Source organism: Ciona robusta, chromosome 4 (assembly GCF_009617815.1).
Source record: "Ciona robusta chromosome 4, ASM961781v2".
NCBI classification, from domain to species: Eukaryota; Metazoa; Chordata; class Ascidiacea; order Phlebobranchia; family Cionidae; genus Ciona; species Ciona robusta.
Genome location: NC_143238.1, coordinates 1,975,392 through 2,001,063, shown reverse-complemented (window position 1 = coordinate 2,001,063; position 25,672 = coordinate 1,975,392). Strand labels below are relative to the sequence as shown.

General features: G+C 37.9%; 6 protein-coding genes across 7 annotated transcripts; 4 read left to right on the top strand and 2 right to left on the bottom strand.

The window, feature by feature from the left end:
* The first annotated feature begins 127 nt into the window (after positions 1-127).
* Positions 128-5,534, top strand: LOC149736498 (organic cation/carnitine transporter 2-like). Of its 2 annotated transcripts, XM_089876723.1 has the most exons (12): positions 128-647; positions 703-803; positions 968-1,100; positions 2,352-2,455; positions 2,518-2,672; positions 2,749-2,917; positions 3,408-3,543; positions 3,606-3,718; positions 3,769-3,983; positions 4,515-4,697; positions 4,906-5,044; positions 5,243-5,534. In XM_089876723.1, exons 1-12 carry the CDS (start codon positions 462-464, stop codon positions 5,310-5,312), a joined length of 1,704 nt encoding a protein of 567 aa, XP_089732849.1. In that variant the 5' UTR covers positions 128-461; the 3' UTR covers positions 5,313-5,534. The 2 variants fall into 2 exon arrangements, with proteins under 2 accessions (XP_089732849.1, XP_089732850.1); XM_089876724.1 differs by lacking the exon at positions 703-803 and having other exon boundaries at positions 512-647.
* Positions 5,535-5,673: 139 nt separating this feature from the next.
* LOC149736497 (uncharacterized) lies at positions 5,674-10,395 on the top strand. The gene is made up of 11 exons (XM_089876739.1): positions 5,674-6,156; positions 6,421-6,563; positions 6,970-7,124; positions 7,181-7,308; positions 7,365-7,469; positions 8,511-8,594; positions 8,665-8,837; positions 9,104-9,212; positions 9,529-9,585; positions 9,890-10,014; positions 10,081-10,395. The coding sequence occupies exons 1-11, from the start codon at positions 6,075-6,077 to the stop codon at positions 10,087-10,089; spliced, it is 1,170 nt and encodes a 389-aa protein (XP_089732865.1). The 5' UTR covers positions 5,674-6,074; the 3' UTR covers positions 10,090-10,395.
* Positions 10,172-14,596, bottom strand: LOC149736496 (uncharacterized). Its single transcript, XM_089876731.1, has 13 exons — positions 13,882-14,596; positions 13,343-13,488; positions 13,098-13,255; positions 12,704-12,831; positions 12,514-12,618; positions 12,262-12,339; positions 12,020-12,195; positions 11,858-11,945; positions 11,552-11,614; positions 11,378-11,476; positions 10,975-11,128; positions 10,502-10,628; positions 10,172-10,449 (listed from the first exon to the last, which is right to left on the bottom strand). The coding sequence occupies exons 1-13, from the start codon at positions 13,970-13,972 to the stop codon at positions 10,432-10,434; spliced, it is 1,431 nt and encodes a 476-aa protein (XP_089732857.1). The 5' UTR covers positions 13,973-14,596; the 3' UTR covers positions 10,172-10,431.
* Positions 14,597-15,245: 649 nt separating this feature from the next.
* Positions 15,246-17,041, top strand: LOC149736495 (uncharacterized). Its single transcript, XM_089876759.1, has 4 exons — positions 15,246-15,487; positions 15,751-15,871; positions 15,927-16,001; positions 16,417-17,041. The coding sequence occupies exons 1-4, from the start codon at positions 15,458-15,460 to the stop codon at positions 16,818-16,820; spliced, it is 630 nt and encodes a 209-aa protein (XP_089732885.1). The 5' UTR covers positions 15,246-15,457; the 3' UTR covers positions 16,821-17,041.
* A 1,530-nt stretch (positions 17,042-18,571) lies between these two features.
* On the top strand, positions 18,572-21,050 carry LOC149736494 (uncharacterized). The gene is made up of 5 exons (XM_089876748.1): positions 18,572-18,875; positions 18,942-19,385; positions 19,739-19,882; positions 20,026-20,355; positions 20,591-21,050. The coding sequence occupies exons 2-5, from the start codon at positions 19,026-19,028 to the stop codon at positions 20,639-20,641; spliced, it is 885 nt and encodes a 294-aa protein (XP_089732874.1). The 5' UTR covers positions 18,572-18,875; positions 18,942-19,025; the 3' UTR covers positions 20,642-21,050.
* A 2,393-nt stretch (positions 21,051-23,443) lies between these two features.
* Positions 23,444-25,361, bottom strand: LOC149736493 (uncharacterized). Its single transcript, XM_089876750.1, has 3 exons — positions 24,924-25,361; positions 24,432-24,575; positions 23,444-24,289 (listed from the first exon to the last, which is right to left on the bottom strand). The coding sequence occupies exons 1-3, from the start codon at positions 25,278-25,280 to the stop codon at positions 23,945-23,947; spliced, it is 846 nt and encodes a 281-aa protein (XP_089732876.1). The 5' UTR covers positions 25,281-25,361; the 3' UTR covers positions 23,444-23,944.
* Positions 25,362-25,672: the final 311 nt, after the last annotated feature.

The window sequence follows — 25,672 nt, the reverse complement described above, 5'->3', positions numbered from 1 at the left end:
GGTTTCGCTTGTTTAGAACTAGATTTCGGGCTGTTAATAGACCATCTAAAACTAACCAATGGGTGCACCTGCATCTGAAACCAGCTTTTTCAATTATACTGTATGTGCAGTTTTGCAAAACAGTCTGTGTTTGATCAGTTCTTTCAGGTTACACGCGATAGTTTGGAGTTAATAGGCACATAACGGCCTATAACGGTCTACTGCAAAAGAAAGACATAACGGTCTACTACTGCAATGTTTAGTCTATAGTTACAGAAGGCATCCATTCATTTCCAGTTACTGCAAAATATTAGTTGACTTTTTTAAAATAGGCGATTAGATTGGCTTAAATTGGAATTTTTCTTAAGAGGTCGCACAGAAATTGCATAATAATAAGTCTAAGTGTATTGTGTTGACCTTCGTGTGTATATAGTGGTCACCAATTAGCTTGTAGATTTGTATTGGTAATTTGTACAAAACTGATGGATCAATTTGCTGAAACTCTGGACAAAATTGGCTCGTTTGGCAAGTACCAAGTTTTCATCTGCGGATTGTTAGCCTTTAGCACTGTCCCGAATGGATTTCTTGTTATGGCGCCAGTGTTCACACAAAACACTCCGCAACATTACTGCCGAATCCCACAACTTGAAAAGCTAGCCACGCAGCAGGTAACCGACATTTTTTAATTAAAAGCTTTAGACTATCAATTGCGTTTCGTGACAGAATATTTCGCGGGATTCAACTGAATACCAAACTTGGTTGGATTTCAGTTTACCTTTGGAAAAGAATAAGGAAGGGGTCTTTGCAAAGAGCCAATGCAAGAGGTATATGGTATATATTTATAGTAAATCCACGGCCTACTAGAGATATCTAGTAGGCCGAGAGATATCTCTAGTAGGCCGTGGTAAATCCCTTTTTAACACAGGAGATCCCGTTTCTTATCCATTAAGACAGGATTTTTCAGAATTCACAAATCTAATTGTTATAGGTACAGCGACATAGGTTTCACATGGAATGGAACGTCAGCAATTCCAATGCACACGAACAACAGTAACCGTGTTATATTGGATTGCAACCATGGATGGGTATATGAAGGTGATAGAACAACTCTTGCTACAGAGGTGTTTGGTTCTACTATGTAGTATATAATATTCAAATATTCGGATCGTGTTTAAACCAAAGTTAGTATAGACCAAGTTAGGAAACGGATTGTAAAACAACGAGTCTTGTTATCCATTGTCGCGCGTCCATGACGTCATAGACGCCACCATTACGGAGCCCACGGCATAGCATTTTATCATTGCTGGGTGCTGTTTTTCGTTTAAATTTTGCGATTTTTTAAAAACCAAGCACTTCTGCGAGTAAAAATGGCTTTCTACTAATGTTATATCTTATCACAATAATAAACCTCACAAAAATAATCAACTTTTATTGAACATTCAATCGATTAAGGAGTAAAAAAACAGAAAATATCAAGTTTACTATAGCCAAAAACATAAAAAAACATGTTTAAAATATAAAAATACAAACAAAAACGCATAACATTACCATAAACTGGTGTATCTAGCTGCAGTTTTGCATGTAAATTGTCGTGATTTTACTTTTTGGCTCACAAACTTAACACGTATACCCGGCAACGAAACTTAAGGTATATTTGTAAAATTTGCCTAATATCGAAGTGACATTGAGGAAAACAATACTGAGTTACTATTTTTTGTCCTCTGCTTGAATTAGTAAGTTACGGGTCTTTATGAAATCGGAAAACGCGAACACCTTATCTGCTAGTACTTATTAAGCAGTTTGGAGCTGCATGTCCACTCATGTTGGATTATACATGTAGTAAAGAATGGTTCTGTAGATTCGTAGGTATGATCAAATACTATTATGTAAACTAAGCTGATTGCTGCTAGTCTTAATCGCCAACGTAAAGTACCCTGTTAAACCACACTGTACGCCGAAAACCAGTCAAAATATTAATTTACTTCACATTAATTCCTAGATTTAATATTATATAACAAGGTTTGTATTAGAAATTATATTTTAAATGTTAAAACAACCGCTATATGTGTTTTCTAGCTTTGTATCGCTTACAAGAACTAAATGAACACATGCCGACCATGCATTTGTATAGGCGATTCACGCTCTGTGGGCTCCGTAATGGCGGACACGAGCGGGGGTTTCCTAACTTGGTCTATACTAACTTTGGTTTAAACCATTAACAACGGTCTATAGGAGTCGTAAGGATACGGTTTTATAATTCTTCGAACGTTCTTTGTTTACTCCCAAATAAAACGCGAAAACAGATAGAAAAGGTGTTCCATCTTCTCTACCCTACTAATACATAACATAACAATTTCCACTTTATTTTTCAGTGGGATATCGTGTGTGATGATGCATGGCTCTTGCCTCTGACGACAACATTATATATGATTGGGTTTTTAATTGGGTCGTTTATAAGTGGAATCTTTTCGGACAGGTTTTGTATACCTTCCTTACTGTATTTATGGTTGTATAGTAAGTAAAGTTTTTGTTTCGCAGATACGGCAGAAGGCCCACGTTCCTACTTGGTACTGTGGCAATGTATGCGTGCATAGGATTAAACAGCTTTTCTGTGAACATTTACATGTACATGGCGACTTTTTTTGGATGTGGTGTTACGGCACTGATCAACTACATGGCTGCATTCGTTTTAGGTCGGTATATAACGTTATAGAAGATGCCAAACGTACAAAAGGGTGTACCGGAATAAAAAATGAATTTCTTTTATAGCAAGTGAAATAATCCATGTTTCGAAGCGATCCTTGATCGGCAGTTTGGAAACTACTGGATTTTCTGTCGGATACATGGTGCTAGTTCCAGCTGCCTACTTAATAACCGACTGGCAATGGCTCGTAAGAATTCAAGTCATTTTCGGCTTAATCTTCATACCCTATTATTGGTAAGTACATATCGTTTAGTGGAGGAGGATGGGACTCTTAGTACATATTGCTTAACATTTCATAAATCAAAATATACGTCGGTTTTTGGGGGACTGCAGCTTAAAGATCTGCACAAAAAAGTCTTTGTCATCTACATATCTCAGATTTTTTTCACAAAACTAAAACTAATTTTAAGAGCCAAAATCACACCGTGCAAAATATTTTATCCTTTTTACTCAACTACGGTATACTGGATTAGTGATTTAAAATCGTAAACTACAAAATTTTGGCAGCTTTAATATGATTCAGCGAGCATTAAAAATTAGCATCCTATATTATTATGCTTTTAATCAACCACTCCTGTCTTGAACCGAGTCCCGTATTCCCAGCCTACAATAAAATCAAATATCCTTTACCACTAAGCTAGCGAGCGGTAAACGTCGATTTTACAGTGACGAAACTCGTGCAATTTCTATGACAATATTAAGGTGGTGATTCTGCATGCATTAGGTGGTTACCGGAGTCTCCTTTATGGTTAATGTGCTCGGGTAAGGTTGAGGAAGCGATGGTAATTATGCGCAAAATTGCAAAAATCAACGGCAAGACAATTGAAGACGACGATTTAAAGAAGTCGTTGCTTCTGGTGGTATGTGTGGCGTAAATCGATTCTCAACATACCATTGTCTGTTAATATGTACACTCTTGCAGAAAAGTGATGAAAAAGAAAAGCCCCAAGAGAAAGCTGTTCAAAAATTCACATATTTGGACATGCTGAAACATTCAAGTATCCGTAAACGGTCCCTGGTTATGTTCTACATTTGGTCAGTATTAAACTTGAAGTCAAGACCTCAAACTAACCAATATTTTAAAGGTTCATGGTGTCCATGGTTTACTACTGCATCAGCCTGAATACTTCCAATCTGGGTGGAAACAAGTTTATCAACTGTTTCGTAGCAGCAGCTGTTGAGATTCCTTCTTATCTTCTGTCCTGTTTTTCACTGGAATTAGTTGGAAGACGTTGTGTGCTATCATTATTCCTTTGCATTAGTGCAATTACACTTGGAATTTCACCATTTTTAAAAGCAGGCAAGAATATAATTTCAATAAAATTTAAAGCTCCGACCTTTGCAAAGAAAGTGACTTTAAGAACATTTTTCTTCTAATTGCACAATAATACTTATCATTATCATTGTTTGCATCGATTATTTTGAGTTTCCACTTATAAAGTTACAGGTTTTTATTATTCTTTGTGGGTAAGATTCTTGTTAAGGGCCTGGGATTTAGCCTAGGCTAGATCTGGCCCATTACCCAACACCCAAAAAGCCCATTTAAGTCTTTCATGACCTGTCAATACGCGACATCGCCGTCAGTATTTTTCGCACCCTTTTTACCCTCGTGTGGTTACGAGTTCTCACACTTTTCAACTTGGTTTATGATTTTTGCTTTGATATAGCTTAGCCTTATATTTTGAACAAAGTTACAAGGTTAATCAGGTCTTTTTAACACGGTTCTTTCCATAGAGTTAATTTAATATGACTTGTTATTTGTAATCCATAGCCAAATTACAAAATATGTGACGTTTGTTTGGTATAAGTTTAAGATTATCGCGATTTTCAGTTTCTGAAACTCTTATGATTGCGGGGGCGATGACAAGCAAATTCTTCATTAGCGCGTGCTTCAATATCAGTTACTTATTTTGCGGTGAACTTTTCCCAACTCTCATGAGAAACATGAGTATTGGAGCGTCTTCTACTGCTGCAAGAGTTGGGTCTATTGCTTCACCTTATCTTATTTTCTTAGGTACGTTTTACTATGGCTACATTATACTCAGTGTATGCGTCAAACCCTGAAGATTAATATTTATTTATAATTAATCGTCATTGCACCGCAGCAGCACACGGTGTATGCAACGATAGGTGACGGTTTGGGCAAAAAATGTTTTATATGTGTGAATAGCGAGTCGTACCTGGCCAACGAAGTTCAAACACAGGTTACATATATATAACAGGCCAGCAAACAAACTTCTATTCTCCGTACCTCATTATGGCTTCATTTGGTCTGTCGGCTGCGGGACTTTGCTTGCTTCTTCCAGAAACGAAATCCATTCCATTGCCAGAGACGATGGAAGATGCTGAAGAATTAGAAAGGTTACTAGCTTAATATTAAATATACGTTACAGGGCCAACTTTAACCGAAATCCCTATGGTCGACCGGCTGCATCCGTATATGATAACACCAAAAAAAGACTAAGTTACCAGCCTCTTTGTAATAGGCAATGAAAAAGAAGGCTTATTTGTATGAGCGGACTGTACAAAACGCTTTACTGTTTATTTTTCTTCACGCAGGTACACCATATGTTGTTCAAGCAGAAGCAGAAAAAATATGCCAACAACTTGTCAAAGTTCGGCTGTATAAAAACGAGCTCGTTACCGTTTCACTGGCGAATTTTAGATTGCTAAAAACACAACACATTACTAACATATTTTTGGCCAACAGATTACCAACATTTTTACCCAATCTATAGGTTTGAAAGTAAAATGTTAAAAGTAACAAAGTAAAATTGCTTACAGTGTATACTTTTAACTGCACCTAAAAATATTACGAATATATCTAATAAATCAGGTGTGTAATTACTAAGTGTTGTGAATGCGCAACGATAAACCAGGGGATATTAAATCAGAAGAAACAATTTAACACTATTGGTATGGTTAGAGTAAACTGTATAAAAAGCCACGTTTTGTGGGAGTTTTGAACGGGCAAATATTCCCTATTTGTTTGTATATGTGGGTAGGTCAATGTTACTCGTCATGCGGTCAATGGCCCAATTTTAAACAATACTATAATCAAAACAAACTATTGCTTTCTGATAGCTAGTTAGGCAGACATAAACATTGCTATAGTATAGAGAAGATTTATATACGAATATGACTTACAACGGTCGAGTGTTTATTGTGAAAAGTCACATTTCTGGAACACTAGTCGTGCCTGCGGGCAAGCGTCAGCTATGATTTTAAACAGCTTGCAAATCGAGCAGCTAGTGGTTCGACTTTAAGTTTTTACAATTATGCTATGATCAACCCCGGGATGCAAGAAAAAAGAGCCAGCAGACAAGCCGGTTTTCGTTAGCCGTGAGACACAGAACGCGAGATTTTCGTAAGAAGTGAACGTTTTTGCACAATGACAGCAAGGTATATGAGAGTTATTTATTTAATTGTTGCTATCGTTCATGTTTCTTATCAGCAACAAGAAGAAATAAAACGTAAGTTAAACATTGATTAAAAAACTTAAATACCAAGTTCGCAAATTAAACATATTATTGAGTTTTATGCATAGATTCGCTATCAGTAGAATTCTCATAGTACTTATACTTTCTTGACGTGTAGACATTCATATGTAATAGCTTAGCACTAGCCAACAATAACGCCTTTTAGTAGGGAGGATGAAACACCTCTTTATTGAGTATTTTTTACATAGTATAAGTATAACTATGTAAAAAGAGATGTATCAAGTTATATTCTATCAGCCGAAGTGATTGGAACATGCGGTGGAAGGTACACTGGATCGAGAAGCGGGAGTTTTTCCAGTCCAGGCTTCCCCTTTACCAACTACAACACAACAGCCAATTGCACTTACGAGGTTGAAGCACCTTCAGGTTATCTTATTGCAGTAAGTGGAACGAGTGGTTTTAAAAGTACAAGGATACAATATTTTGACGAAATGCTGACCGTTATGTCTTATACGAGTTTAATACTTACAGTAGGGTGGGGAAAGATGGGACACCTTTTCGTTTGATTCTCTTGTCAATTTAGTAAAGTATACAAAGAACATTCAAAGAATTATTAAACTTTATGCTCACGTCTCTCATAGACAGTTGCTAATTGTTTAAATCATGATCTGGGCATTTGAGTATTATGTGCTAAAGGTGTCCTGTTTTTAGTGTTGTAGGGATAAGGTTATGTTCTGTAGATATTCGTAAAAGAGTATCAAAACATGAACCATCTTACTCAAACTTATCCGACAGGACAGGAGGACAGTCTAAATTAAATGAAAAATACTAACGTCTTAATTTTAGTTTCAGAGCACATACATGGACATCGAGCCTGTGGTACTGGGTGTTTGCTTTGACTTTGTTGCGGTTTACAAAACTGGTAACCTAAATGACGAACCCGAAAAATTTTGCGGCAGTTCCAGTATTCCGTTAGACTCGACTACAGGCAATCGGCTAATGTAAATTATGCATTGCTTTTTTAGAGTCGGGTGTTTGAACTCTGTTGCTTTTTTAGAGTCGTCTTTCAAAGTGATCTGACTTTCAACTACCCGGGGTTCGTTGTTACTTGGGGTTGGGTCGACCCATCAATTCTGCCACCCGTTTTAGAGTGTAATTTCGACGGAGCTATACCTTTATGTTCAGGTATATACACATTATATTAACTCGGTAATAGAAACGTTTTTAAAACAACACTTTAGGTTGGACGCAATTCACTTACGATTTATTTGACTGGTCGCTTGATCGAGCGAGATATGCGGGCTCCGTTATAGGCATACAAGAGGACCATACGACAGGCACTATAGGTAAGTGTGTGATTTATTCATGGCATTAAACATCGCGCATGAACAATGAAAACTTTCTTTCTCTTACATTGCATTGTTCATATGTTATAAACCTTAATATTGTTTGGCCAACATGTTTACTGTTACGGTTTAAGATTCTAGTTAACTGACGTACATAACTGTATACACAGCGAACTAAATGCAACCAATACCGACTGTAACGGTCTATATGGCGTGTCCTAGAATGGCCGAGCTTGTCAAACGAGGGATGCAGATTGTCGGAAAACGCTTACGAAGATTAAGTGTAAAACAATTATTTTGGTTGTTGCGAGGTGCGTGCGTACGGTTTTCTAAAAATAAAAAACACACACACAGGCCGTATGGTTTTACAAACTATCGCACACAAAAGAAAACAAGTACATTAAAACACACATACCGGACAATTTTGATGACATGTAACCCGGCGCACACAGGGTCGCTCAGGGGTAACGAGTTAAACAAGGTGGAGGATTGCAGATAAAATTCAGCATCACACTTAAACAGCGACAGAAAAAAAGTACAGACAAAAAATGGTTGCCAGCAATCTAACGTGGCGCAATTGTGACGTCACAAAGCACAAACAGTTTTACATTGGAAATTGAATTTGGGGACATAACTAAGCTAAACTACAGATCAAGAACAAATTAAGACGTTACACCGACTATATGATATTAAGCAACAGTAGAGTAACAGTTGGTACATACCTTCTTCAGTAGCAATGATGAATATAATGTTAGTAATATAACTATCTTTTTACAAAACTGCAAAGCTGTGAATTAATAGCTACCATAAACTGTAGGTGTCTACTATCACCAGCAGAGTCAGACTAACTCCATGAACAACAAACCAAACTTGTGGTTAAAAGAAAGCGTGGACTCGCGCGGCGACTGATTAGAAAATTGGCTTAAAAAACGCGCGCTTTTTGAGACCTTTGCATGTATTCGCAAAGCGTTTTTATTAAATTCTTTCCCTAAATATATGTTCCACTTATCATTAAAATTTCCGCATGTTTTTTATTTTAAGTTGGTAGATACGCATATATCACCTCTGAGGGAAGAAATTTAGGAGACAACGCTATTCTGCTTTCACCAACTGCGTATGTTAACGGTAGGAAGATTACAAAAGAAGAAGAATTAACTCTCATTTTACATCTTTTAATTTACATTAACTGATACAGATGATGAATATTGCTTTAATGTTTGGTATCGTTCAACGGGTGATGGATATCTGTACATTATCAAAGTCAATAGTGATGGTTCCGCCGAATATATCTTTTCCAGTTCCACCGCAACCGACCAAGAATGGCGAGTGGCAAGGGTACCAATTCCACAGACGGCCACCCCAGTACAAGTATGCATATTGGTGTTTTACACATATACAAACAGAACATATTCATATCTTTGGCATAGAGAAAGGTGGGGGAAAGGGCCATCGTTTTATTGTATTTTCAAGTACCGTTTGCTAGTGAACATTCAAAGAATAATAAAACCGTATCTCTAGGCCCACGACTTCCATAGACCGCTGTTAACTGTTAAAAAACACGATCACGATATTTGAATTGTATGTGCTAAAGGTGTTTCATCTTACCTCACAGTACCATATTTGTGTGTTATTAGATTGCTGTTGAAGGCGTCATCGGAAATAACTCGACGCTTGCAATAGATGATATGCAATTATCGAAAGGTCCATGTCAAACTATAACCACATCAACAGTTACACCAAGAGGTATAATGGTTTCGCACTTTAATGCCCCAAAACCGTAAGCGTATTTTTAAATGCAGTCTGTCAGGCAGCAATCTGCAGTCTGCCAACCATGGCATACTAGAGATACCGTTAACATAACATATCTCTCTAGTTAACATATCTCTAGTAGGCCGTGTGCCAACCAAGTCGCACAAAATTAAGGCTTAACCGAATCGGAAAAGAGCGATTTGGTCAGTTATAAACAGAAAGGACTGCATATACCAGTTGTATTTTAGATATTGGCAAACCGTAGCATGCATTAGCGTATGTCAGTATATATATTTACGAACGTTTTCAGTTTCAGTAACTCCTCGTGCAACAACCACACAACCTACAACGACAAGAGAAATTTTAAGTAATGCTTCCTTCTTTACGTCATTTTTTCTTGTTATTTGCTATTACCGTCACAGACCAAAACATATAAAAATGCTGCTTTCGGAAAATCTATATAGTATGACGGCCGGTGGGATGCGACATTTTATTCTTTTGTCCCATATGGTAGTAAAGAAAAAGTAGACCTTAATTGTTTAAAACACGATCAGGATATTTGGAAAATAAGTGATAATGGTGTTCCGTCTTCCCCCCCAAAATAGCAAACGATACTCAGAGTAATGACTAAAATTCCAGCATGTTTGCAAATAACTATCTATATGTTGCAGCAACCAGAGAAATTTCAACCGAAGATCCTGTGATTGAGACTACAACGATGCACCCAGCTGTCCAACATATATTAAATACCTTACACAATATGTTTGTTATGATCGTGGAATGGGTCAGGCAGAAGGTACGTTATTTATTTGAATATTATACTGTTCATGAGGACTTTCGTGCTAATCAGTTTATTTTACAGGAGTATTAACTTGTCCGCAACGGGAAATTCCGTGATTATAAACTATATTGTATTAATCGTCAACAATCCGTTTTAAATCCTTGCAATCCGATTACACATCAACGCAATGTTTTATTTAAGTACTCGTACAACGTAAGGGTAATTCCAGTAAGTTTAATTATTTTTATCATAGAAACTGAAGTAATATATAATATACAACATCGTAGCTTATACAGGTTAAAGCTTGTCAAGCTTTTTTACGGTTTGTTTTGTCGTATCACCAGATAACAGAATAAATATGCTGTTCGTTGAAATAAATACAGGACTTAATCATGAGTGCAGGATTGTTTTTCTCAATTCTGTGGTCTCACTTTACGTGCCATTTGTAGTCTACAATACAAATAATTATTACGTGACCAAAAATATCATGTTTTTACTTTACCGTCATCCATCTGGCAAATAGAGAAAGCAAGTTTCGAAAACCTGTGGTAATTTGTTTGTTCGCTCTTTCACGCTCCGAATCAACGTTACCTTGTAACGCGTTGGGGCAGTCCTTGTACTTTATACATCTATGAACGTATAAAATGTTTTATCCTGTGGCCGGAAAACGAGTGCTTTTTTCATGCATTTCGTGTCAGCTTAACGAGTTACCAAATACGTTACTTTGTAGGTGATTATTTTATTTGAAATTTGTAATGTTTTTCTGATAATTTTGATAACCCATTTGTGGCCTCTGGGTTAGAGCAATTGTCGTTAGGTGTCTTGCTCTAGTCCGTGACACATACACCCACAAATCTGAACAACGTAAATTTAAATAACCCGTAATATGCATTGCGCACAGTTTTTAACAGCACGCAAAAATACTCTATACTCTACATTCGGGATCGAAATATCAAATTAATATAAGCAACTTACACCCCGTTGTGTAGAAACGGTAGGTGAGATGGACACGCACAACGTGAAACGCAAACAGGGCTACAGCTTGCTCCTTCGGGGCCGGCAGAACAAGTTTTGTTGCACGAACTTGCACAAGCTTGATACAGCTGGTTGGACGGGCATCTCACCGTGTCTGGATAAATATGAGTATATTACAAGGGCGTCGCTTGGTTGTGCTGTTGTGTCGCTTGTTGTCAGTTTCAGTTAACCAACAACGCAGTATTGCAGGATTTGCGACTGCAGATGCCTAAATTGCTCCACACATCAAACGAAATGCAGCTTAGATATTGGATTTTGGTTTATATAGCGAATATTGGATGTATAGGTTTATAGAAGCTATATCTGAAGTAGGTAGAATGCTACCCTTGAGTTTTATACTTACCAGAGCAGTTGGCTTCGTCAGAACCGTCGAAACAATCGTCAGAACCATCACATACAAACTCCTGTCGCACACACCCGACCTCCTGCCCATAATCCGCGTCTGTATACACAAAAACACGCAAGTTGTTTTTAAACAAGCATTTACGTTTTTTAAGTTTTTAAGGTTTGCATTTACCTTCATTAAAGATGTCATGGAATGGATTCGCGCATGTAAATTGACCCTCTTCACATACGTGCTCTGTAAACACACATATTACACAAATGTACTTACTATAATCCTCAATGCCATGTATAGCTTGCAGGTGCTTGTCGCGACGAACGAGTATTTGCAGTCAGCAATAAGTGTTTGCTATGTGGTACAAAGTGCAATGAAGTGGTTACAAAATGAAGTTGCGCATACATTTAACTCACATAGGCAAACACGCCTTGTGCATTTATATACCGAACTTGGTCAATACAAAAATATAAGACCGTTTCATACCGGTGGGGCATCGTCCTTGTGAAATCGTGACATCATCAATTGCGACATCCGACTTGAACGAACGACCTCTAATAGCTTCAAACACAATCTTAAAAACGAGATGATATGTAAAGCTAAGTGGACATGACATAAGGTAGCAATTACTGCGCCCACTTGACATACCTGTATCGTTTGATTATAATCTTGTATTGTCAGTGAAGCGTTTAGCCATTGTGGGCCCGTGTTGTTTCTATAAGCGGCCACTACTGTCCCATGATAATTATCTGAAATCACGACCACATGAAGTTCACCTGTCCCGTGGTTGTGATACCAGAACCTCAAACAGTAAGGCTGGTCACCTGCATTTTATAATCAATGATATTTTTTTCATAGCATTTATTAAGTTACTGAAACTTTAATATTACTGATTATTGCAGGCGTTCTGAGTGCAGCCGTGTTTCTGTTTCTTGCATTTGATGCTTCGATGTAAGCATATCTTCCATCTGTGAAGAATTGAATTGAATGTTACTTTCTCTATCCTCGCATGACAAAAAAGCAACCATCGTTAATACCCAAGAGCTCTTTTTTATACAGTTTATGCCTGCTTACAAGTATAAACGCAAAAGAATAGGGGTTCGGTCTTTCATACGCGTTGATTATAAACTCATGCTACTTACACGGTCCGCCCGTTGTATGGTCGTATGTTGGCCCTGTGTTTCGAGAAGGGGTTGGACCCCGAAAAAATGTCCAATCGAAATGATCACCCGTCAGCTGACTCCAACCTACAATACATTTGAATAAAAAAACATTTTTAATATGTATATATATAGAGAGAGATATATAGATAGATAGATATATCTTTCAGACCTGGACAAAGAGGTATAGGGTCATCAAAGTTGCAATTCAGAGAATGTCTCATGTTTCCTGGAGTTAAAATCCACCACGAAATGACAAATCCACCGGCAGATACTGACCCATCTGAGACGAACATCACTCTGCAAAAAACTCTTTGTTTTGTGGCATTGTTATATACAGGGCGAGAGAAGATGGGACCCCTGTAGCACATATTACCCAAATATTCTGATCATGTTTTAAATAATTAACAACGACCTATATGGGGCTCGTTGGGATACGGTTTTAAAATTCTTTGAGTGTTCTTTGTTTACTACCGTATGAAATAAAACAAATAGAATGAAATTGTGTCCCATATTCCCCCACCCCACTACTACGGGTTGTTGTGATAAAAAAGTCTGTCACTTACGCCAGTTTACTCCCTGTTGTTACGTCGGGGTAAATAACCTCTCGGCCGCAGTATCGGTCAAATGATTCACCAGTGATGCTGCCGCTTGGAAATACGTCAACGTGATCGTAGCAGGCGTCGTCAACTCTACCCTCCAAGTCCATGTATAGACTTTGGTACTGTGTAAAACCATACAATGTTTGCAAAAGAAGTACCTACCTACGTAATAAGATTTCGTCATTACAAATATTGTTACAAGCGCTTACCGCAATGACTTGTCCCGGGCCAGCAACTATCTCGTATACGCAGGTGACATCTAATGTGTAGTTGTACAAGGGAAAGTTGGGACTAGCTATCCTGCCATTTAAAACACCAATAACTTCCTTGTCACAAGTCCCTCGTATTCCAGTCGCTAAAAATAAATTAGGATATTAAGGTAAGCTGGGGTAAGATGGGAAATGCTTTTATTTACACAAAATTATAGAACCGTAACCCCACAACTCTAAAAATAATTGTTAGTTGTTTAAAACACGATATATATAACGATATCCCATATTACCCCACAGTATTATATACTGCTTATTAAAATATGTTAATTATATTTTGTTTGGTCAAACTCGACTTCAATTTATTAATTTACATATAACCTTACACGTTATTTCAATGTGGAAAACAGGTTTGGCAGCCAAAACATCGAAATAGAATTAACGCCGTTAACCGCCAAATTATTTAGTCATATTAATTTATCAATTATAATCCTAACCGGTTTACCTTGACATGCTGATTTATTGTACAGTTTACTCACGTTTTGTTTCTGAATGCTGTAATGACTGAGACGCTTGCCCTGAAATTGCCATACTACACCCGAAAATAATGCAAATCCAAAATCCACGCATACTTTGGGGACGTTAGCGATACTTTGATAGCATTAATGCAGACGACCGACTGATGTTACCAGTTTAACGGGCCAAGGTTATATTTTATGCCAAACAGATTTTTGCGGCAGATCTATTGATGCGCCGGAGGGCCTTTGTACTAAAGTGTGTTGGCCGTATATCCACGATGGTGCCATACAGGCGAACAAAGTCATAGACCTAATTTGGGGTCTTTACCTGAAGAAGGAAACTGTTCAATCAACCCAAAATGTTTTTGAAAAAAAGCTTGTATTTTGGTATAACAAAAAAACGAGTTGGTTACTTTAAGCGGTTTCTGATTCATCGTGTTTGGCTGCGCAAATCTGACGCACAAGCATGCTAAAACGGGATTAGAAGTTCGTCTTAAAATAGCACGGAAATTTCGGGCTTCTCATTAGTAAAACGGTTAAGCAATCTGACAGTTATTTCTCTTCGATGCTAAAGGCCACGAGGCCGAAATTAATTTGCGTCCGATTTGACGCACGCGGTTTGACATTCAAGGTACAGGGTTGTACGGCAATGTGGCATTTCTTGAAGTACCTGTTTGGGATACTCTCGGACAATGGCATTCAAATGAACATCCGCTTTCGTAGAAAAGGATTTCTTAAAGAGTTGCATTCATTCATTATGTTGTTGCAATTATTTAATAACTTTCTTTGTGTTTTCGATCAAATGTGTTGTTTCCCTTCACGAAATATACAGTAGTCTGGGGTACGATGGGACACCTTTAGCACATCATAACGTTTAAATATCCTGATCGTGTTTAAAACCATTAACAACGGTCTATGGGAGTTGTGAGGATACGGTTTTATAACTCTTCAAATATTCTCTTTTCTACGACCGAATGGGACAGGAACATAGAATGAAAAGATGTCCCATCTTCTCCCATCCTAGTATATTGTTCTTATTAAAAGGGTGCAAATGAATCCAATCTTAAAAACCAACTTCCAAACGAAAGGTAAATGTTCCATATACAATTAGTTAAGCAACTGTATACCCAATAAAGTCTAATATAGCGTTACAGCAAACGTTACTCATTCGATATTACAGACATTGCGAAACAATACAATTACTATACGTTATGCACCTGTCAATGTATCACCGGAACGGCAATTGTTGTAATTTATAGATGCACAATATATTAGATGCAGTATGTGGATCTGCCTGAAGAGGAAATCCTAAATTATAATACAGGATCATTAGACGCAATAGATACTGCTGTTTCTTTCTTCAGTTATATAGAAAATGTGTTGGGTGTTTTATTACTATGGAAATTAAACATTAAATTTAGTCTTTCATGCTAGCTTATTGAGAATTTGTATGATTGCTAATTAAATGTTAATAGCAGGAAATGCACTCTTAACAATATAGCTAGCTTCGTATATTGTATTAATACAATGAGTGAAAAGACATGCATAAACATATGGATTTTTATCATGCATAAACATATGGATTTTGAGTCGTATCATGCATAAACATATGGATTTTGAGTCGCAGGTAAACCTAGTTTAATTGTATGTACAGTAGGGTGGGGGAAGATGGGACACCTTTTCATTCTATTTTCTTGTCCCATTTGGTAGTAAACAAAGAGCGTTTAAAAGGTTATAGAACCGTATCCTCGCGACTCCCATAGACCGTTGTTAATTGTAAAAAAAAAAACACAATCGGAATGTTTGGCTATATATGTGCTAAAGGTGTCCCATTTACCTTACAGTGCCATAAAAGCCAAATCGGTGCTTATACGTTCTTGTGTATTACAGGAACAATGGTTACCTCACCGACCACGAAGCACAGTGGTGCTTTACGCCTTGATGATCACCATTTTACTGAACTTTTTGTTTGCTTGTTTCATTTGGAAAAATATGCCGAACAGTTTAAAAAGTATGTTATTTTTGGTAAATTTGATGTGCAGAAATTTTGAAATGTAACTCCACAGATAACTTGGGAGAACCAGACCGCCTGCAAGTTACGCTCATACCATGCTCACAGTGGATACACAAGTACGGGTCGTGTAAGTGATACCCAACTTGTTTGTTTTGTAAAATGTTAACCTATGCTTTGATACAAAATAACAAAAGAAGCTATTGAGTACCTGTATCTATTAAAAAACACTCGCGTAGCCGAGCAACAACAGTCGTTATAGGACGCGCGGTATTTTGTTTTACTCACCGCGTGTCCGCTAAGGCCATATATGTAACGCTAATAGTTACCACATATAACTTTGTGGGCAATGGTTTTTAATTTAAATAACCCAAAGTGACCACCAAGTTTGAGCAATTTCAATTAAGTGTCATGCCCAAGGCCATACATGCAGACAATGGTGGTAGCGTCGAGCTTTGAACTCGTAATCTCATCTAACCATTGTGCCACGGCGCCCGCACCTTTGATATGAAAAAGTAATTGCATCGTCTTTAATTTCTATACAGTGCGGCTGCATGGTGGAATGCATTTCATATCAGCTTTTCAAGAAGTAGAACCAATTCCAAGCACCGAAACTTTCATGGCTGAAAATCAACTGCGTCACTTCTTCTCCCGTTATTACGTAAAAGTTTTTTTCTCCAACCTGGATTTTGAGGATTTTACTGAAATCTTACAACTTACATTGTGTGTTCGTCAGCTAGGAGTCGATCCCGGTAACTTCTTTAAAGAGTTTTTTGAACATGACTTTACTATCTCGGAACGTAAAGCATGGTTGAATGATGCATTGAACAGTCCTACTGTGGGTAGCTTCCAAGAGAAAGTAACAGAGTGTCACAGAAATTTTAAAACACACACAGACTACGAACAAAATGGAGTGCGTGTAACTGACGAGGTGCCTTTTTGTTTTTAACCCCTTGTGGTTTTTAACGTGTTTATAAAGACGGTTTACCTAAATCGAACATAAAATCTGAACGTTATGACATACCATACAGTGAGTATTCTGATATAGATACAAATTTTGATACAACACACATACGAAGTACAATTTCGTCGATTGTATGGCAGTTTGGCCAACTCGTCGCTGTCAACCATTTTAAATTGTGTGACGTAATAAACTATGCAAACAAGTAATATTGCTTCAATTTTCCAAAATTAGGCTTCCTAAGCTCTTTTCTCACATTGCATGCAGTACGTAAGTGTGGTGAATGTTGCGCTTCACGTAGCATTGCAGAGAGCATTTGCAGCGCACGAATGACGTCATCAGCTTCGTCGGATTTAGCTACACTTCATTTCCGGTTCAGTTCTGACGATGCAACCCGTCAGGCTTCTCACGAAAATAACATTTCTCGTGCTGATGTGCTGAAACTAATTACGTCCCAAGTGATTGGATTTCCGCTGTGGACTTGGGCTGCAGGTGGCCAAGGCTTATCCTGCCCTACAGTTTGATGTTAACTGGAAAGGACAACTTTGTTGACAGCAGTATAGTTTTCCAGATGGTACCGCACGTTCCGAAACGATTTGTTTTTGCACGGTATCGCATGCAGAAAATACCTTTAGAAAGCAAGGTATTTGGTTTTAGGGTCAATTCCTGTCCAGGGTTGTCAGTTTACCGGAAAGTTGTTTTTCCTATTAAAGGTAAACTATGCCAAAGTGCCCTTAGAAATGTCACCCCGTACGTCATTTAATGTTTTACAAACGTATGCTCATTTGTGTTGCAGGTGGTCATTTCATCATCGTTAATATAGTATAGGATGGGGGTAGGCGGGACACCTCTATCACATAATATCCAAATATCCTGATCGTGTTCCAAACAATTAACACAAGTGTATTGGAGTCGTGACGTTACAGTTTTATAATTCTTTGAAGGTTTATTCTTTACTACCAATTGAGACGAGAAATAGAATGAAAAGGTGTCCCATCCCCCCACTCTACTGTATAACAAGTTACAACACGTGTTACGTATATAAGCAAAAATAGTCGCTTTGTGATATTTCGTTTCTTTTATATTGTATTTAAATCTACAATACGGAGGAATAAAATATTCAGATAAAAGAAAAGTTATCAAAACTTTTACATTTACTCACAACCTCTTACAAATAAACGCCCTGTATTATGTTTGACGTTTTTGTTTAAACAGCTCTAAAGAATACAATTGCACAGTAGCACATACGTATGGTAAGTGCTTACGAAAGCTATTGACTTTTATTATAGTCCTTAACAGGAGCTGCTACTGCCATATATATATATATATATATATGTATATTGTAAACATCCTTATTGGAAAATGTATTGGTCGCAACCTTGAAATTCCATAATTATTTCTAACAATTGTACTTAAGAGTGGTTAACGTTGTGTGTATTAGCAACCTAAAACAAAGTCCGCCTTTAAACCGGTGTCACCTGATGCCAGGTCACGTGTACGAGTGTACATGACATTCGGCACATATAGAAGCGTGCCACGTTTGGCTGTTACCGCCCAGCAATTTTCCTAACGAAATTTCCCAATTACCGTGAAAAGCGCCACCGAGTACAAACGCGTCAAAAACTAACCTTTGCGTTTCATTATTTGTTTTTATTTTTTTAGAAAGTGGTTTATTTTAACAAAGCTGTTAATATTTAAACCCCGGAATTTCCAAAGGTTCCTACGCTCCATAGACAGATGTATAGAAAACACGCCCAATCCCTCTCTGATTGATTGAATTAAAACGATGCGGTAGTTTATTGGTTGAGGCTCTCTACCGTGCGGGTGTCGTCATCCTGACGTCATCAAGCTTGAACATGGCAAAAGTCACGTATATATGTATATTTCATGGGAACGATTACCGTGGTGTTAAGTAAAGATAAAACAGAGACGATTATATTGATTCTAGACCGCAAGTCGGTTTCATAACGGTTGGTGCGGCGGTAGTACATCGTCGGTTAAACCCGGCTTCAATCCGAGTCAACCTAATTACCGAGGGTGAAGGTAGGCCTACTGTGGGAAGTACGAAAAAGCTCATTTAGAGAAAAAAAATGCAATTCTGTATTTCAGGAACTGCTTTCATGTAAAGAACCCACACAGCAATCAGGATACGCAGATTAGGAAAAGGAAGACTACCAGCAAAAATCATTCAATATGAGCGTGATTGGTTCTACATTCCGAAGTGTTCTCAGTGCATCTAATTTATCGAAATCCATAATCAACAAGCGAGCTGCTTTTACTGGAAAATCAACTACAAGCTCCGATCCACCGGAAAAAATTAAAAACAAGCAATGTTTAAGTAAAAAATGTCAACCATCCAGAGCTGCAAGTAGTGGAACAGCGGCAGCAGGGGTTCCCGAAAGCCCGCCAGTGATCTGTCGTCCCTGCCAGCCCTCCGACCGTGATGCGATGATCGACTTCATGTCCACAAGGTTTGTCACGAGAGAACCTCTTATGAAAGCTATCGGTGCCACCCCAAACAACAGCAGTCTCTTTGTCGGACATTGTATTGATGTAAGTAGAATTTCATATTGAAATTATCAGTAGTAGGTAAATGTACATATCTTTGTAAAAGTTTTTTTTTCGTTTGCCTCCACGAATGCATTCAATATACACGCGTTTGAATAGTTTGGTAGGCTTCTCTGACGCACGGTTATGTATAGTATCCCACGCCATGTAAACAACAGGTGTCGGACGCTAATTGTGGAATTTAAATATTTCCTTGACACTGCATTGAAACGCTTGGCATAGGAAGCAATTGGCGTTAAATAACGATGGGCACAAACGCGTCTTTTCTCTTTAATTCACATTCGCGAGTGCGTTGCAGGTGCATAAAAAATAAAATTCAAACTTTGTTCTATTTACAGGAATCGATTTTACAAGGAGCTTCTTTTCTGGCACTTGACAGTGAGACTGGCAGAATATGTGGCGTAAGACTTAATGGAGTCGGTCCACCAAGCCCATTAGAGAAAGAATGCGATTTTGGGACCACCATCAATGCCATTCCAAAGGTGGGTGTTTTATCAATAACTCTCTTAGTTTTTTTTATATAATTGACAGGTAATCCATTTTAAAACCAGGACTAAGCGTTTGTTCTAACTCTGCATCAAATATTAATGCGAAGAAAGCTAACGTCTATCTTTTCCTGTTACAGTTTTTAGATGACGTCGAAGGCGACATGGCCAGCTTGCTCAATACTGATCAGTTCATGCGACACATCGCCATCTGTGTGGAGCAGAGTTCGTCCCAATGCGGCATCGCAACCCAACTGATGATCATGTCTGTTCAGTTCGCCAAGCAGGAGCAGTTGAAGTATTTAACTGCGATGTGTAGCTGGAGCCTTCCGTACAAACTCTCGCTTAAAATGGGCTTCAAAGTGGTGCGTGAGATCTCATACTCTGACTACGCGAAGAATCACGCCCATCCCTCAATGGTTCAACGGTTTATGGAATTGGCGAAAAAAGAGGAAGCTGCCAGAGTTATGGTTCGTGACTTATAACTTGACACGGAATTCTATCACACAAAAAAAGCACTTTCCATTAATACAACGCCTTCTTGCTTTACAAACGACCAACCATACGTGTTCATGTTTTGTCTGTAATTAATAACACTCTCAGGAATCTTTTTGTTATTTATTCTTTCTGCTTCGAGATATTTGTTACTATTTATTAACTATGTTCCATTTTTGTTGTTATTGTAAATTTGCCTTTAAATTTCAGTATTGCTGTCAAGAGTCGACCCCTGCCACGAACAGTATATACCCCCATTAAAAAGTTAACAACATTTTTGACATTTTCTGAAGTCGTTTCGGCTTGCTCGGCACGCGACTGGCCGAGCAACATTTCCGCCAATTGATGTCAATACTTACCGAAGTGAATTTTAATTCCAGGTCTTAATTTTGGTCGACCAATTCAAGTCACAAATCGTGGAAAAAGTTATTGCCATTTTTCAGTATTGTTTATCATATTTATTTACTTAAATGCAACAGGCACCCTTTTGACTGACACTTTTTCACACTCTTTTTATCCATAGCGTGTTATAACAAATGTTAGTTTACTGTTAGTCTCTTCTCTTCATTCTTTAAATAACATGTGGCTATCGCTTTTCTGTAGATATTTATTCTGGTTTACTTCTAAAATGTACGCCAAATGTATATACCAAATAAACCAAATCTTGAAATATTGTGGGTTACGGGGTAGATGGCGCGCTCAAGCACATATTATTGTCCTATATGAATCAATATATATATGCGGTTCGTAAACCATGTGCTATTTGAGCGACTTGCACATGGGTGGGTTAAAATATACATTTAAATTCTTGTTTAGATTAATCAATAATTTTGTATCGTGAGTACACGCAAATTACACGAAATTATATTGTACTCTTTAAAAATTTTGATGGCTTTGGGAAGCGCTTTGTTAGAGCGTGAGCGAATAAACTTTTATAAAAGTAATTCATCTTGCCCTGCCCTACACGATAACTATATGGGACACACCGTTCTCAACACATAATGTGTCATGTATAGGTATATTTATAACGAGACAATTACTGCTCATATACTTTTATATATTGACATCCGCGCATTAACCAAACTTAATATCTATAAAATGCACGCGAACGGAAGTCGGTTTACAATTTAAAGAGCTAATGGGTCACGTACTTAAAGGTCATTAACATTGCTAGATGTCACACATCATCCGTTTTGTCCGAAGGTGCAATGCCCTCATCTGACTAAACGTGGCTGCTGATGACAAAAAGCTATGACGAAATGTACACACGTGAATCAGGTTTCGAATGCTTATAGAAAGTTTACGTATATAGGAGAAAGCGGATATTCATTTGCATGCTTTCGACGGAGACACTGTTTAACAGGCCCTTCGAAAATTTAAAAGCCACATTTTATACAACTTTCAAAAGTTTCAATTGCGAATGTCAAACTTTGTGTCAAATGGACGAAAATTAATTTTGGCGCCATATGTTGTGGTACAAATGAGAAATAGTTTCTAGATTGCTTACTGTGTGCACTTCTATAAAAAGAACTCGAAATTCCGAGCTATTTTCAGAAGTTCAGAACCTTGATTTAGATTGGTAGACGCACTCTCTTTCAACAAACACGTTGAGTCACAAACTGCAAAAGTGAATCAGTTTGAAATTTTACCGTACAGCCTCCGCTAGGTATACTGCTATGCAGCAAAACAAAATGGTGCATGCGTGTTTGGGTGATGTGCCATTCTCCTCTACAAACAGATGTATCATTAAAAAGACTAATTTAATGACAATCAATATAATATATGTTTATTGACAAACGGTAGAACATAGAGGTAGAAGTATTGGCTGCACCACTGACACACGCCGAAGTGGTGGGGCAACTTCAGCTGATTTATGTACAAAAAAAATTAATTGCACACTGTTAATTGTCCACCCCACGTCACAGAAGTATTACGTACTGGTACTGTGCCATATGCTTATTCACCAACTGTGGAGAAACGAACATATTGTTCAGCTGTTTACTTCTAACTTTGGCGCCATAGGTTGTGCTGCTATTGCTGAGTGTCATTAGTCGGACGCCGTACTATGGTAACATGCGCTGGGTAAAAACATGGTCAGGCGGCTTGAAGTACCGAAAAACACAGTATTAGAACACGTTACAACAAAATGTTATATGGTGCAATTATGCAGTATAAATGTTTATTGTTGCGAAGAAATCTGGCGTAATAAGCCAGTCGTCTTAATATAAATTTTAAGCTTTTAAATAGTGGACTGAAATTTAACTCGTAACTTTATAACGCATTCAGATTTAAGTTCCGGTGCATATTGAGACGATGCAACTAGTCAGCCTTACGAAAATAACAGTTCTTGCCTCGTATAGCGGATGTGCTAAAACTAATGACGTCTCAAGTGATTGGATTTCCGCTGTGGACTTGTTTTGCAGGTGACCCGAAGTCTCATACACTTTGTTGTCTCATATTGCAAACAAAACAACAATACTGTTGGCTACCAAATTGTCATGCAGCTGGTACTTACATAAGTTGTTACGAAACGATTTGTTTTCGTAAAATTTTGCTTGTAGGTTCTCATAATGAACACCATTGAAATATGTAAATTTGCACTGCACAACTAACAATTAAAAACAAAATTATAACCATTTCGTAACGCATGGTGATTTTGCAATACTCAAATCATAGATATCATAAAACAATGGTGGTGAATAATATTTGAAGCACAGATGTCACCAAAGTTAGATACCTATGCATATATATGTTTAGGTATCTATGATGCGATTCTTACAAATGGAGCAACAAAAAATGATCCCAATGTTGGACCAGTCATTTTACCGAAAACTAATTTTCAAAATAAACATTGGCTACCCTATTGTTCCAATGCCAAACAACCCTTATAAATGTCAAAATTTTCCAAACTACAAGGCTGATTTTTCCAGCCTTATGGCAACATACGTCAAAGCATATACGTACTATTAGGTAGGCCTACATATGCTTTTATAAAGCCGTAGGTATAGGAACAAAGCTGAATAGTCAGACATTGGAATTCTATCTTTTAAGTCAACACATATGTAGAATAGTTTGTCATTTTTTATTTCGCAAGTATATTTGGCATAATAAACAATAACAATAAGTTAAAACGAAACTGCAAATCGGCGGAAACACGAAAACAAAACGCATTTATAGTGACCGATAACAAAATAAATATTTAAAAATGGAATGGCATTGACGATCTGTTCGCCATTTGGCTGGAATTGCGATTGCATTTAACCAAAACTGTGATTCTTCCGTCAAAACAATTTTTTAAAAAATGTCAAAAATGTTGTTAAACGTCTTTAGTTGAGATCTGCCACCATTGTTTAGGCGGATATTCGACCATTATTGAAATTTTAGAAATGAAAGATCTTAAATAATAATGTAAAACATTACGTACAAACTGCACAAATAAAACAAAAAATAAAACATTACACATGAACCGAGAAAATAGAAAAAGTTAAGAAATGCAAGAATAAAGTATGAATGTTAAACAATCAAAAGGAATAATAAATATGTTATAGACGAGTCGACGGCACGTTATAAGTCGCACACCATCACTCTCGCGGCTTCCTCCGTTTTCGCAAGTTCCATAAATCGTGGGACCATTGAGGGATGGGCGTGATTCTTCGCGTAGTCAGAGTATGAGATCTCACGCACCACTTTGAAGCCCATTTTGAGCGAGAGTTTGTACGGAAGGCTCCAGCTACACATCGCAGTTAAATGCTTCAACTGCTCCCGCTTGGCAAACTGAACGGACATGATCATCAATTGGGTTGCGATGCCGCATTGGGACGAACTCTGCTCCACACAGATAGCGATGTGTCGCATGAACTGATCAGTATTGAGCAAGGTGGCCATGTCGCCTTCGACGTCGTCCAAAAACTGTAACAGGAAAAGATATAGGTTAGCATTATTTGCATTAATATTTGATCCGGTGTAAATTGAACGCTTAGGTCTGGTTTTGAAATGGATTATATTCTGTCAATTATATAAAAAGTAAGGAAGTTATTGATAAAACACCCACCTTTGGAATGGCATTGATGGTGGTCCCAAAATCACATTCCTTTTCTAATGGGCTTGGTGGACCGACTCCATTAAGTCTCACGCCACATATTTTGCCAGTCTCACTGTCAAGTGCCAGAAAAGAAGCTCCTTGTATAATCGATTCCTGTAAATAGAACCTAAGTTTTAATTTTATTTATTATGCACCTGCAACGCACTCGCGAATGTGAATTAAAGAGAAAAGACGCGTTTGTGCCCATCGTTATTTAACGCCAATTGCTTCCTATGCCAAGCGTTTCAATGCAGTGTCAAGGAAATGTTTAAATTCCACAACTAGCGTCCGACACCTGTTGTTTACATGGCGTTATGGGATACTGTACATCGTTCTCTTATGCAGATACGAGCTTACTTGAATGTATGCATTGTTTTAACAGCCAGCAAAATAGCCCATTCTTTTTACAATGACATATATATTTATCCAGTACTGATAATTTCAATATAAATTCCGACTTACATCAATACAATGTTCGACGAAGAGACTGCTGTTGCTTGGGGTGGCACCGATAGCTTTCATAAGAGGTTCTCTCGTGACAAACCTCGTGGACATGAAGTCGATCATCGCATCACGGTCGGAGGGCTGGCAGGGACGACAGATCATTGGTGGGCTTTCAGGAACCCCTGCTGCCGCTGTTCCACTACTTGCAGCTCTTGATGGTTGACATATTCGATTTAAAACTTGCTTGTTTTTGTTAAATATGTCGGAGCTTGTAGTTGTAGATTTTCCAGTAAGAGCAGCTCGCTTGTTGATTATGGATTTCGATAAATTAGATGCACTGAGAACACTTCGGAATGTAGAACCAATCACGCTCATATTGAATGATTCTTGAATATCTTCTATATATTAATTCTGTATCTTGATTGCTGTATACGCAGTATGTGCTCTTTACAGAGACAGCCGTTACTTTTATAGAGGAACGCGTTTTTCCTTTCGCTTTTTCTACCTTCGCATTACTCCAGTAATTACGTTCACTGTGATTGAGGCAGTCAAGAGGAAATTACACTCCCTCTGCAGGAGCCGGTGTGAAAATGTGTATGCGGTACAGAATCAATATAATCGTCACTCGGCATCTTTGCTCAACGCCACGTTCTTTCCATGAATTACACACAAATACGTGACCAATGCCATGTTCGCTTTATGACGTAACGATGACGATATCGCCGGGTTCCTCCGCACCTAACAATTTTAGTTTCTGATTGCATTTA

Excerpts from the sequence above, each read along its gene's own strand:
- LOC149736498 (XM_089876723.1), top strand. The coding sequence starts at position 462 with ATGGATCAATTTGCTGAAACTCTGGACAAAATTGGCTCGTTTGGCAAG. Across the intron at positions 2,456-2,517 it reads AGTGGAATCTTTTCGGACAG|ATACGGCAGAAGGCCCACGT; the intron begins GTTTTGTATACC and ends TTTGTTTCGCAG. Across the intron at positions 3,984-4,514 it reads TTCACCATTTTTAAAAGCAG|TTTCTGAAACTCTTATGATT; the intron begins GCAAGAATATAA and ends CGCGATTTTCAG.
- LOC149736495 (XM_089876759.1), top strand. The coding sequence starts at position 15,458 with ATGCATAAACATATGGATTTTGAGTCGCAG. Across the intron at positions 15,488-15,750 it reads ATATGGATTTTGAGTCGCAG|GAACAATGGTTACCTCACCG; the intron begins GTAAACCTAGTT and ends TGTGTATTACAG. Across the intron at positions 16,002-16,416 it reads GATACACAAGTACGGGTCGT|TGCGGCTGCATGGTGGAATG; the intron begins GTAAGTGATACC and ends ATTTCTATACAG.
- LOC149736493 (XM_089876750.1), bottom strand. The coding sequence starts at position 25,280 with ATGAGCGTGATTGGTTCTACATTCCGAAGTGTTCTCAGTGCATCTAAT. Across the intron at positions 24,576-24,923 it reads TCGTCGAACATTGTATTGAT|GAATCGATTATACAAGGAGC; the intron begins GTAAGTCGGAAT and ends TTCTATTTACAG. Across the intron at positions 24,290-24,431 it reads CCATCAATGCCATTCCAAAG|TTTTTGGACGACGTCGAAGG; the intron begins GTGGGTGTTTTA and ends TTCCTGTTACAG.
- LOC149736496 (XM_089876731.1), bottom strand. The coding sequence starts at position 13,972 with ATGCGTGGATTTTGGATTTGCATTATTTTCGGGTGTAGTATGGCAATT. Across the intron at positions 13,489-13,881 it reads ACAGCATTCAGAAACAAAAC|CGACTGGAATACGAGGGACT; the intron begins GTGAGTAAACTG and ends ATTTATTTTTAG. Across the intron at positions 13,256-13,342 it reads GCCCGGGACAAGTCATTGCG|TACCAAAGTCTATACATGGA; the intron begins GTAAGCGCTTGT and ends GGTTTTACACAG.
- LOC149736497 (XM_089876739.1), top strand. The coding sequence starts at position 6,075 with ATGACAGCAAGGTATATGAGAGTTATTTATTTAATTGTTGCTATCGTT. Across the intron at positions 6,564-6,969 it reads CTTCAGGTTATCTTATTGCA|TTTCAGAGCACATACATGGA; the intron begins GTAAGTGGAACG and ends TCTTAATTTTAG. Across the intron at positions 7,309-7,364 it reads AGCTATACCTTTATGTTCAG|GTTGGACGCAATTCACTTAC; the intron begins GTATATACACAT and ends ACAACACTTTAG.
- LOC149736494 (XM_089876748.1), top strand. The coding sequence starts at position 19,026 with ATGAGCGTGATTGGTTCTACATTCCGAAGTGTTCTCAGTGCATCTAAT. Across the intron at positions 19,883-20,025 it reads CCATCAATGCCATTCCAAAG|TTTTTAGATGACGTCGAAGG; the intron begins GTGGGTGTTTTA and ends TTCCTGTTACAG. Across the intron at positions 20,356-20,590 it reads AGGAAGCTGCCAGAGTTATG|TATTGCTGTCAAGAGTCGAC; the intron begins GTTCGTGACTTA and ends TTTAAATTTCAG.